The 13,369-nt window shown below is 44.7% G+C and overlaps 1 protein-coding gene across 1 annotated transcript in view; it reads right to left on the bottom strand.

The window, feature by feature from the left end:
- Nucleotides 1–13,369, bottom strand: part of LOC137300344 (hemicentin-1-like) — a 270,914-nt gene that overhangs the window by 94,371 nt on the left and 163,174 nt on the right. Inside the window, exons 53-55 of the mRNA XM_067969428.1 lie at nt 7,772–7,922; nt 5,685–5,900; nt 3,535–3,648 (exon numbers count right to left, since the gene is read on the bottom strand). Coding sequence (XP_067825529.1) covers nt 3,535–3,648; nt 5,685–5,900; nt 7,772–7,922 — 481 coding nt within the window. The remainder of the gene's footprint in view (nt 1–3,534; nt 3,649–5,684; nt 5,901–7,771; nt 7,923–13,369) is intronic.

Below are 13,369 nucleotides of genomic sequence, written 5' to 3'. Positions count from 1 at the left end.
GAGCACTCCCTTTAACTCTCAGGCCGATTCCCGACTCTGCTCTCATCAAAACTCAGGCACCCCTGCAAACACTTCCAGCTTACAGATATTTTCAATACTCCTCAGTTTAAAACTATTTCATTCAGTTAAAAAAAAAAGTTGTTTGCCTTCTGGTTTGTACCTCTGTGCAGCATAAATTTCGTTTTGGAAGTGCTCACGAGCCCTGGGGTCCCCACTGCCATTGAACAAGAAATAAATAGCAAATCCCCTGACATGTCTTGTCAAATATCTGCTGCGTTGTGGAAGGTCCATTTTCTTCTGTCCCTGCATCAAAGTCCCCATGAGTCCTTGGGTCCCCGTAATGTTTAGAGGGAATAAGTAAATAGCCAACCTTTAAAAACCTGTCTCAGCCTCAAAAATTACTTTATTGCTCACAGCTCTGCACCTTTCTAGAAAGTTTATTTTGCCCTGCGGGGACGTTGTGTTGCTGCTTGCTTGACATGATCATAAATTGAGAAATAAATGAATAATTGTATCTGCACTCATGGGTCCTCGATACTTGCACACACACAAAAAAAATTCAACTTATATCTTACCTCCTCCAAAGCAACCCAATGATTCATTCCTCCCCCATTCCCTCCCCCCACAAATCTGACCACAGACCCATTCTAGTTCCATTTGCAGAGGAGTTTTCATCCTGAACCCAGGTCGAATCCCCAACCCGGAGAGAGGGGAGGCCCGCTGTTTTCTTTGCAGTGAAGTTGCTTCCACTAACATAGTCGTCGGGAAATTCCTCGGAACTGCTCCCACTCTGCCGGCATTACTTCACCAGAAGTGCGGCAGTAACCCCATTTACGTAAACTGGGTTTCCGATGCACTTCTGTCAAAGTAACGCCAGGGAAAGTGGGAGCAGATCCGAGGGATTTCCCTGCCAATGAGGTCTAATGATATGACTGAACTTCATATTAAAACTCAGAAGTGTAAGAGAGCAGAATTAAAGCAGCTAAAAGTGACCAAACTGCTGAAGTATTCTAAGTTTCCAGCTATATCTACACTAACATCAATTGCACAAAGAACTGTTTCTTTGGCGCATGGGGCAAGAATCTCCGAAGTAGGGGAGGTCAGCAAAAAAAGTTTGGGAACCTCTGGATTATGTGCTCAAGTCCTGGAGAATGGCTTGAATCCACAACTGCCTGACCCAGAGGTGAGAGCGCTACCAGAGCCCAGGCCAACACTTCAATCTGGGATCGTCTGGTGTGCTCAGGGATTAATTGTGTTTGTTTGGTTCGGGACTGGACCAGGTCTCTAGCTTTACACATGTTACGGGACTTTGTTATCAGGACTATTTCCAAGACAGTGCTTCATTGCACAACAAAAAAAAAGTTACAAATGAAGTGAAGAAAACAAGGTGACACATGAAAATGAGATAGAAGCACTCTGGGCAGCAATTCAGGAAACACAGACGCCTTCCTGTGTGAGTTCCCAGCCGTTCCTGACATACCTAGTGCTATAATTATCGTAGTCAGTGATGACTAAGTGGTATTTTTCCACCTGTTTAGTTTTATGGATCTTGGTCTCCTGCCAGTGTGGTTTTACAGATGTGTCTTCGATTTCTTGGTTGTTCTTACTGGTAGTCGGAGCTCGTTTCCAAACTTTTCAAAACTCTGAAAGTGTTCAAAAGGAAACCGTCCTGCTTCTTAAAGCACTGTGCAGCGAGTGCCTTGATGGGGTGCGACTAACCTATAAGCACTCCGAACAGGTAAATACTACAGACGGTTAGTACCCATACAATGGGGACAATTTAAACCTAATTTGCCTGGTGGGATACCGATGGGATGAGGTGGAATGCTGCCCATCGATTTCAATGGAGAGTAAAATCGGGTGAGGTGTAAATCCAGCCTTCCACCCGATCCCATCGGTTCCCACCAGGTGAATTAGGTTAAAATTGCTCCCCAGTGATTCTGGTCATTTTTTTTCTTGGTTTCTTTCCGTCCACCTACAATCTTTTGAATCACAAAGGCTTTTAAAACCCAAACTAAATCATTACTTTTTGATTGACGTCATCTTCTCTCTTACCTTTTCCAATTTTCCTTTATGCCCTTGTTCTCCATTAAAAAAAAGTTGGGAGCGGGGGAAGTTGATTTGAGTCATTAAATAGTGAAGTTGAAGTGCCAGGGTGAAGAAAGCAAAAGGCACCCCTTTAAAGTTTGCAACACTTCCTGCATCTGCTGTTTCTCCCATTTCTTTTCTCCTCTGAGCATGTACAAAAATGCATCAAATACCCAGGGGAGAGAAACACCAAAAGATGTCCTGTGGTCAGATCTGATCCAGGTTACCATGAGAAAACATACAAGGAGCCATTAAACTTCACAGACTAAAACAGAAAAATGCTTCTGTCAGTGGGCTTATTTAACAAAATGAATTAGCCGATCCTCTTTCCCCCTTCGGGAATTATTCAGAGGTTACCATACCCAGTGTTTGCCCTGACATTATCCCTCAGAGTGCCAGTCATAAGTTTACTTTGGCAACTGCTGACGAACATACTCATCAAGCAGAGTCCTGACCCGGTTTTGATATGAAAAACAGTTTAAGATTGACCTGTCCAGTACCATGTCAATCTTTAGACCTTTAGCATTTGATTTGCTGAAAAACTAGGCCTGTGAGGATAGACATTGGCCAGTCAAGTATTTTTAACACTGTAAATAGACAGTGGGAGCCGGGGAAAGAAATAATCCACTTTAAACTAAAAATAGGAGGAAAAAAAGGTTAAAATTAGAATAAATTACATGAACAAGAAACATGAAAAGAAGAACAACAATCTATAAATTGAATGGAGAATAAGCAACAAAGAAGGAAGATCTGATGGAGTGAGTGTAAGCATTTTATTTAAAGATGTGTTTATTTTAATAATTTAATATGTTAATATCAAAGAAATGAACCAATTCCTGAAATTTTGAAATGTTTTATGATGTCATTTTTAAAAAGTTTTTATGATCTGTGAGCTGAAAGTTTACAAAAAACAGTCAGCCCGAGAAGACTGGAGTATTCTCTGGCCCTTTTTTTAACATTTACAAATCAGCCTGCAATACCCTGCCTCTCAGCCCAGTTTGCATCTAGATATTCTCTCACTGACCCATTTATTTGCTCCCTGTCTCACTGAGTTTAATAATGTTGAGTCGTGTTACGCTGCTCAACACCTGGAAATCCCAGCCAGTCGGCAGTGCGCGCATCACCAGACCCGACCTCTGACCAGGAGCGATAAAAGGGACAAACTGAGAACGCTGGAAATCTGAAGTGAAAACAGAAAATGCTGGGAATACACATCAGCTCTAGCATAGCCCTTCATCCTTGAGGGAGAGAAAAGAAATAGAAAAGAGCACGGAATAGACAATACTACCTGCCTAAGTTAACAAGTGCAGCCGATTGTAGTATTGGACTATACCTGGAGGCTCCACTCAAACATTTGCAAAAGCAACAGTGCTCACTCAATTCACCACAGGTTCACAAGGACAATGTCCTTCCACATCATCCAACCCTTGCCATTTGGTTACTCACTCAGGACCACAAGTTCATAATGGAGTTGGTCCTCTCCAACTTCATTGACAGCTTTGCATGTATATCTCCCAGCATCATCAGCTCGCACCCTGAGGATCTGCAGGATATGGCTTCCTGTTAAGGGGTCAAAGTTCACATTTTGGTTAACTTTATTTGAGAAGTTCTTTTCAAGGAATATACCATTAATGACAAACAGAACCGTGGAAACAATCTTCTTGAGGAAGGGTTGAGAGGGAACTCCTGCCGGTTCCTAACAAGCTTCTGGAGTCTTGGGTTTCGCTGCTAAGCTTTGCTAAGGAAAAAATGTTGAAGGTCAATCATTGCTTTAACAGTTCTGTTTAATGTTTATCCCCATCGGTAAATTCAGTACTTGGCTCAAACTCAACTGGATATCTAAATCAAACAAAACATGGGGTCTTCTGGAGCCTTTCACAGTGGCTATCCATTTTACTCTCCCAGTAGCAGCTCTTCATTGGCCATTCTCACTTCTGATTCCGAGTTTCAGGATCCATTAAACAGATACCTTTTTAAAGGGGCACGGTCTTTATTCAAAAATTTACAATACCAAAGACGTAGGTTTTACAGCACGAATAAGAATTTACAATCCATCCATCTAGAATGACTGTTTAAAGAGTCCCTTATTCTCCCAGCTCCTTCTGTTAAACTCCTGAAATGACGCAGTCTCTTGTCCTAATACATAAGCCACATGCTTATGGGGTGTGTGTGTGTGTGTGTAGCCCAGGCAATCCATGCAGAACTGCTGAAGACTCAAGGCTTTCTTGGTTTTATGCATTCAATGCCTTTAAAGAAGGAAGCAATCTGAACTTTTATAGTCTTAACAGCTCAATACACCATGGGATGAACGCTCGAGTTAGTCGTATCCCCCCAACCTGCAGTTTTGCTGAACTAACAGCTCGTCTATTTCACCACGAGACGGTAACGCAGACTCTCAATGTTTCACCGAGACTAAAATGCAATATGACAGGGACCATTTGATGCGGATGGAAGCAACTGGGTTCTGCTGGCTGCCCGGCAGAAGACTGGGTGTCCGAGCAGCCATTTTAGATTTCAGCAAGGCAAGTGATAACCATCTTAAGACTGGGTTTTATAAACATAGCGGGGTAGAAATTGGTCTCGAGCTGTGGCGCAAAACGGGCGGTATCGCATCGGACACCCGTTATATGCCCCGGCCGGCATTCAATTCTATTGACATCAATGGGACTGAATATCAGGCAGGGCGTATAACAGGAGGCCAATACGATGCTGCCTGTTTTGCGCTACCTCCCTAGTCGTATTTCTACCGTCCAACTTAACCAGACAATTTTTTGCCAAACGATGCGAATTTGAACATTTGCCCAACTTTTGTACTTAGTGTCAGTATCAAGCACTTCCAAGTCATGTATAATATGGGTTAGGTACAGATTAAAGCTCACTCTGCTCACCCCGACATATGCCTTAGCCCTAAATATAGAAGAGTGCCCCTTACTGCATCAGTGTGACACCGCCCGCACCAACTGTCCTTGTGGGCTCTCTGATTGAAAGTTTAGGGGAGATATTCCATTTGGCGCTCCCGGGAAATTGCGTCCCCACAGACCGTGAAATTTCCAGCCATTTTGCACAGGAGGTACACAATTTCCCAACAAGCACTGAAGCAGAAACTCTTCCCTTTAGTACCAAACTTTTGTGGTGTTAACTCATTCCCACTAGAAGTTTCGTTGAAATTTTCCAAACTTATTTCATTTGGGCTTTCGCAGCCAGTAGAAAGAAACTTTTATGTTAGCAATCTGAGCTAGATTTCAAACAAGCTTCCAGCGGTGAAACAGTGCTCTAACTCCTAACCCAGTTCCACTCAAATTGTGTGCCAGACCATAGCTTCTTAAAGGGGCTTTGCCACCTTCCTAAAATGGTTTAGAATATTTGGGGCAATGTTTACTCCCAGAATATACAATAACAATTTTTGTGTTGTGACAATGTTATTTTCATACAAAATAGAATTGCACTATATTGTAAAATGGCATGTGGTTCTTCTAGGATCTTTCACTCTATAAAATGGAGACAATCTCCCAAAATGCACAAAAACTAAATGAACATCACTGAAGAGGCCTGGAGAAACACAGTAACAGGCTCCTTCAGACAGCAAGCAACCCTACCTGGAAGAACCAAGACATCATCTGTGGCGGAGAGAGCTTTACCATCCTTGTACCAGGAGAGCTTGGGTGGTGGTATGGCATTAGTCTCACAGTAAAGAGAAACCGGGTTATTCACAATTGCCTCCCGATGCTCCACTATCTCCTCGATTTCATCCTCCCGGTATATCACCTCCCAGGCAGCGTTAACACCATACACCTTCTGGAAGACTGGAGGCACTGCAATGTGTGCCGGAAGGAAAAGGGTTATAACATAATCAATCTAAAGTATCATATAGAGTTCCGCTAATCAAAGGAAGAAAGAGGCAACTAGGTGTGTTTCTGGAGAGAGAAATGATTGAGGGATATGGTGAGAAGATAGGTAGGTGGGATTGAGATCAATCAAAAAACTGACTCGTTAGGCCAAATGGCCGTTTCCAGTTCCTAAAGATTCCTATGAGACAACAATTGCCCTCTGTTCTATGCCCTCCCTAACGGTGACATGGCTGAGATTGGGAACACATGCTGTTGGTGATTTGAGATGCAAACACACCTGCCAGACAGAAGTGTCACATCCTGGGTTCAGATGACATCGAAAAACTGCTTGAGCTTTGTTCTCATAGTTAATGGGATGTTTGTAATCCCTTTGATGCATCACACATTTGTAGCACAATGCAAGCCATATAGCTTCCTATATCAAACCTGGAACTATATGCAGGGGTACAGGCAAACTGGAACTGTGCATAAGGCTCCAGGCAAACTGGAACTGTACATAGGGGTACAGGCAAACTGGAACTGTACACAGGGGTTCAGGCAAACTGGGAACTGTACACAGGGGTGCAGGCAAACTGGAACTGTACACAGGGGTGCAGGCAAACTGGGAACTGTACACAGGGGTGCAGGCAAACTGGGAACTGTACACAGGGGTGCAGGCAAACTGGGAACTGTACACAGGGGTGCAGGCAAACTGGGAACTGTACACAGGGGTGCAGGCAAACTGGGAACTGTACACAGGGGTGCAGGCAAACTGGGAACTGTACACAGGGGTGCAGGTAAACTGGGAACTGTACACAGGGGTGCAGGCAAACTGGGAACTGTACACAGGGGTGCAGGCAAACTGGGAACTGTACACAGGGGTGCAGGCAAACTGGAACTGTACACAGGAATACAGGCAAACTGGAACAGTGCTTAACGGTACGGACAAACTGGAACTGTACACGGGGATACAGGCAAACTGGAACGGTACACAGGGATACTGGCAAACTGGAACTTTGCATAAGGGTACAGGCAAACTGGAACAGTACGCAAGGGGTACAGGCAAACTGGAACTGTACACAAGGGGTGCAGGCAAACTTGAAGTGTACAGAAGGGGTACAGGTAAACTTGAAGTGTACAGAAGGGGTACAGGCAAACTGGAACTGTGCACAGGGGTACAGGCAAGCTGGAACTGTACACAGGAGTGCAGGCAAACTGGAACTGTACACAGGAGTGCAGGCAAACTGGAACTGTACACAGGAGTGCAGGCAAACTGGAACAGTGCATAAGGGTGCAAGCAAACTGGAACTGTACACAGGGGTACAAGCAAACTGGAACTGTGCATAAGGTTGCAAGCAAACTGGAACTGTACACAGGGGTACAAGCAAACTGGAACTGTGCATATGGTATAGAAGCAAATTGCAACTGTACACAGGGGTGTAGGCAAACTGGAATTGTGCATAAGGATACAAGCAAACTGCAACTGTACACAGGGGTGTTGGCAAACTGGAATTGTGCATAAGGATACAAGCAAACTGCAACTGTACACAGGGGTGTAGGCAAACTGGAATTGTGCATAAGGATACAAGCAAACTGCAACTGTACACAGGGGTGTAGGCAAACTGGAATTGTGCATAAGGATACAAGCAAACTGCAACTGTACACAGGGGTGTAGGCAAACTGGAATTGTGCATAAGGATACAAGCAAACTGCAACTGTACACAGGGGTGTTGGCAAACTGGAACTGTGCATATGGGTACAGACAACATCAAAACAGTACTGAGAAGAAGCATATTGGCAGAGCACACAGGACTTCAAGGAAACCTGGCAGTATTCAAACTAGAATGACTACTGACCTTGAATGTTGACATGAAAATCCTTCTCATCTTCCCCTGCAACATTTGTGGCCACACAGGTGTAACGCCCTGTGTCCGACACCCTTGTGTGTTTGATTTGGAGAACGTGTCCTTCATCAAGAATCTGGAAATGTTCAGTTCCTGCCAACAGCTGGAATAAGAGAAAATGGTTACATTTCAATGGCTACAAAGTGACCTTCTGATCTATCTACTCTGTTACCCTCCTCTGTATGAATCATAGAATCATAGAAGTTACAACATGGAAACAGGCCCTTCGGCCCAACATGTCCATGTCGCCCAGTTTATACCACTAAGCTAGTCCCAATTGCCTGCACTTGGCCCATATCCCTCGATACCCATCTTCCCCATGTAACTGTCCAAATGCTTTTTAAAAGACAAAATTGTACCCGCCTCTACTACTGCCTCTGGCAGCTCGTTCCAGACACTCACCACCCTTTGAGTGAAAAAATTGCCCCTCTGGATCCTTTTGTATCTCTCCCCTCTCACCTTAAATCTGTGCCCCCTCGTTATAGACTCCCCTACCTTTGGGAAAAGATTTTGACTATCGACCTTATCTATGCCCCTCATTATTTTATAGACTTCTATAAGATCACCCCTTAACCTCCTACTCTCCAGGGAATAAAGTCCCAGTCTGTCTAACCTCTCCCTGTAAGTCAAACCATCAAGTCCCGGTAGCATCCTAGTAAATCTTTTCTGCACTCTTTCTAGTTTAATAATATCCTTTCTATAATAGGGTGACCAGAACTGTACACAGTACTCCAAGTGTGGCCTCACCAATGCCCTGTACAACTTCAACAAGACATCCCAACTCCTGCATTCAATGTTCTGACCAATGAAACCAAGCATGCTGAATGCCTTCTTCACCACCCTATCCACCTGTGACTCCACTTTCAAGGAGCTATGAATCTGTACTCCTAGATCTCTTTGTTCTATAACTCTCCCCAACGCCCTACCATTAACGGAGTAGGTCCTGGCCCGATTCGATCTACCAAAATGCATCACCTCACATTTATCTAAATTAAACTCCATCTGCCATTCATCGGCCCACTGGCCCAATTTATCAAGATCCCGTTGCAATCCTAGATAACCTTCTTCACTGTCCACAATGCCACCAATCTTGGTGTCATCTGCAAACTTACTAACCATGCCTCCTAAATTCTCATCCAAATCATTAATATAAATAACAAATAACAGCGGACCCAGCACCGATCCCTGAGGCACACCGCTGGACACAGGCATCCAGTTTGAAAAACAACCCTCGACAACCACCCTCTGTCTTCTGTCGTCAAGCCAATTTTGTATCCAATTGGCTACCTCACCTTGGATCCCATGAGATTTAACCTTATGTAACAACCTACCATGCGGTACCTTGTCAAATGCTTTGCTGAAGTCCATGTAGACCACGTCTACTGCACAGCCCTCATCTATCTTCTTGGTTACCCCTTCAAAAAACTCAATCAAATTCGTGAGACATGATTTTCCTCTCACAAAACCATGCTGACTGTTCCTAATTAGTCCCTGCCTCTCCAAATGCCTGTAGATTCTGTCCCTCAGAATACCCTCTAACAACTTACCCACTACAGATGTCAGGCTCACTGGTCTGTAGTTCCCAGGCTTTTCCCTGCCGCCCTTCTTAAACAAAGGCACAACATTTGCTACCCTCCAATCTTCAGGCACCTCACCTGTAGCGGTGGATGATTCAAATATCTCTGCTAGGGGACCCGCAATTTCCTCCCTAACCTCCCATAACGTCCTGGGATACATTTCATCAGGTCCCGGAGATTTATCTACCTTGATGCGCGTTAAGACTTCCAGCACCTCCCTCTCTGTAATATGTACACTCCTCAAGACATCACTATTTATTTCCCCAAGTTCCCTAACATCCATGCCTTTCTCAACCGTAAATACCGATGTGAAATATTCATTCAGGATCTCACCCATCTCTTGTGGTTCCGCACATAGATGACCTTGTTGATCCTTAAGAGGCCCTACTCTCTCCCTAGTTACCCTTTTGCCCTTTATGTATTTGTAGAAGCTCTTTGGATTCACCTTTGCCTGATCTGCCAAAGCAATCTCATATCCCCTTTTTGCCCTCCTGATTTCTCTCTTGAGGTAAATTCACTAATTCTGCACTTAGAGTGGGGAGACACAGTGGGAGGCAACATGGACTAGAACAGTGTCCCCAAGATCTCTGAACCAAGTTCCTTTTGAGTGCAGCTACCTAATGGGGTGCGGGGATGGTGAATTTACCTTCTGCTTACCTTCATACAGTTGTTGGTGCTTACGTGCACATGTGCCTGGGAGGGGAGGAATGGGGTGGGGGTTCTCCCAGATAACTGCAGTAATTTCCGCAGAACCCCTGGAGCAATGTGTAAACAGCTAAAGACAGCTGTTTTTCCGGGTTGCTGCCAAAGTTTGAGCAGGAGATCATGAGAACCACATGGAATGATTTGGTTTTACGCTAGGGGGAATGGTGTTCAAATTTTCAGAAGATATTAAAATAGGAAGCGTAATAAATAATTCTGAGGACCAAAGAAAGCTGCAATGGGATATCGATAAGATGGTGGAAATGGGCTAAAAAAAATGGCAAATGGAATTCAATGTCAGTAAATGTGAGGTGATACATTTTGGTTAAAAAATGTAATATTTAAGAAAGAAAGAGTTTGCATTTATATAGCGCCTTTCAGAACCCCAGGATGTCCCAAAGCGCTTTTCAGCCAATTAAGTACTTCTGAAATTTAGTCACTGTATATACTTTGAATGGAGAAGAGCAGAGGGATTTGGGGGTTCAGGTTCACAAGGCATTAGAAGTAGCACTTCAAGTGGAAAAGGTCATAAAGTAGCCACTTGAGCACTGTTCTTTTGGCAAGAGGGAAAGAATATAAAGTCGAGATGTAATGGTGAATCTATATAAAACCACAGTAAGACCACAATTGGAGTAGTGCGTGCAATTATGGGCTCCCTGCTACAGAAGTGCTGTGGAGACAATAGAGTGGGCACAATGCAGATTCACTAAGATTCCACCTGGCTTGAAGAAATACAAATACAATGAAAGACTTGAAAAATTGGCTCTGTTTTCATTAGAACAAAGGAGATTAAGGGGAGATTTGATAGAGGTGTTTAAAATTATGAAGGGATGGGACAGAGCTGTTTCCAATGGTTGAGGGGGCTAGAACAAGGGGACTTAAATATAAGATTAAATGTCAGAAAATTTGGACAAAGAGCTGGGGAAACTTTTACTCACAGGGTTGTGAGACTATGGAATGCACTTTGGGAGTTAGAGATTGAAGCAGAGACCATGTCAACATTTAAGGAAATGTTAGATAGGTGGTTGAAGGAAAGGGAAATAAAGGGATATGGGAACGGGACGGGGGGCACATGGGATTAGGGCTATTGTTTATGTGAAGGATAAACACTACCACGGACTGGTTGGGCCGAATGGACTCATTCTGTGTTGTTAATTTCTACGTGGTTCTATGGATGTTCTCACCCGTGGTTTTTTAATTCCCATATCTACCAGGAAGTAGGATTTGTTGTACTTTTGCTGTCTTATACGTTTTACACTTCTGCATATAAAGAGCTGAATTCCAGAGGTGAGGTGAGAGTGACTGCCCTTGACATCAAGGCAGCATTTGACCGAGTGTGGCACCAAGGAGCCCTAGTAAAATTGAAGTCAATGGGAATCAGGGGGAAAACTCTCCAGTGGCTGGAGTCATACCTAGCACAAAGGAAGATGGTAGTGGTTGTTGGAGGCCAATCATCTCAGCCCCAGGACATTGCTGCAGGAGTATCTCAGGGCAGTGTCCTCAGCCCAACCATCTTCAGCTGCTTCATCAATGACCTTCCCTCCATCATAAGGTCAGAAATGGAGATGTTCATTATGATTGCAGTGTTCAGTTCCATTCGCAACCCATCAGATAATGAAGCAGTCCGTGCCCGCATGCAGCAAGACCTGGACAACATCCAGGCTTGGGCTCATAAGTGGCAAGTAACATTCGCGCCAGACAAGTGCCAGGCAATGACGATCTCCAACAAGAGAGAGTCTAACCAACTCCCCTTGACATTCAACAGCATTACCATCACCGAATCCCCCACCATCAACAACCTGGGGGTCCCCATTGACCAGAAACTTAACTGGACCAGCCATATAAATACTGTGGCTACGAGAGTAGGTCAGAGGCTGGGTATTCTGCGGCGAGTAACTCACCTCCTGGTTCCCCAAAGCCTTTCCACCATCTACAAGGCACAAGTCAGGAGCGTGATGGAATACTCTCCACTTGCCTGGATGAGTGCAGCTCCAACAACACTCAAGAAGCTCGACACCATCCAGGACAAAGCAGCCCGCTTGATTGGTTCCCCATCCACCACCCTAAACATTCACGCCCTTCACCACCGGCGCACTGTGGCTGCAGTGTGTACCATCCACAGGATGCACTGCAGCAACTCGCCAAGGCTTCCTCGACAGCACCTCCGAAACCCGCAACCTCCACCACCTAGAAGGACAAGGGCAGCAGGCACATGGGAACACCACCACCTGCACATTCCCCTCCAAGTCACACACCATCCCGACTTGGAAATATATCGCCGTTCCTTCATCGTCGCTGGGTCAAAATCCTGGAACTCCCTTCCTAACAGCACTGTGGGAGAACCTTCACCACACGGACTGCAGCGGTTCAAGGCAGCAGCTCACCACCACCTTCTCAAGGGCAATTAGGAATGGGCAATAAATGCTGGCCTCGCCAGCGACGCCCACATCCCATGAACGAATTTAAAAAAAGATTGAAGAAGTTGGGATTGTCCTCCTCAGAGCAGAGAAGGTTAAGGGGAGACCTAATAGAGGTGTTCAAAATTACAAAGGGTTTTGATAAGAGCAAGTAAGAGAAACTGTTTACTCTGGCAAGTGGGCCAGTGACCAGAGGTCATTGACTTAAAATAATTGGCAAAAGAACTAGAGGGGAAATGAGGAAAACTTTTTTCTCTCAGAGGGTTGTTAAGATCTGGAACGCAACCCCTGAATGGATGTTGGAATCAGATGCGATAGGAACTTTCAAAAGGCAATTGGACATGTACTTGAAGAGGACTAATTTGCAGGGTTATGGGGATAAAGCTGGGGTGTGGGACTAAATTGGACAGCTCTTTCAAAGAGCCGGCACGGGCATTACGGGCTGAATGGCCTCCTTCTGTGCTATAAGGGTCTATGATTCTATAAGCAGCATGTGTGAAAGAAACAGTGAGAACATTAGTTTCTTCTGGGCCACTGGGTTTTACTAGAGGCCAGCGACTGGCCCAGATGCCCAATGGGCTCTGAAGCCTTGATCCTTGATTGAACCCAGATGTTATGTTTCATGGTCTTTAATGGTCTTTGCTTTATTTGAACAGAACATGCTGGAGCCCGATGGGATGAAAGCCTCTTCTCGCCGCTGCCTGTAATGATCATTTGTGAAATGAGTGCGGACGGTCTCGAGTTTAGCCCCATTCCCCATGGACATGGATACAAAACTGCACTATATTTTGGGAATAATTGGCAATCTCACTCAGGGAGGCCACTAGGATGGCTGGTGTGGGATATGGAATTTC

Source organism: Heptranchias perlo, chromosome 31, assembly GCF_035084215.1.
Source record: "Heptranchias perlo isolate sHepPer1 chromosome 31, sHepPer1.hap1, whole genome shotgun sequence".
Classification (NCBI taxonomy): domain Eukaryota; kingdom Metazoa; phylum Chordata; class Chondrichthyes; order Hexanchiformes; family Hexanchidae; genus Heptranchias; species Heptranchias perlo.
Note: the sequence above shows the minus strand (reverse complement) of the source record. Positions and strands in the feature narration are given on the sequence as shown.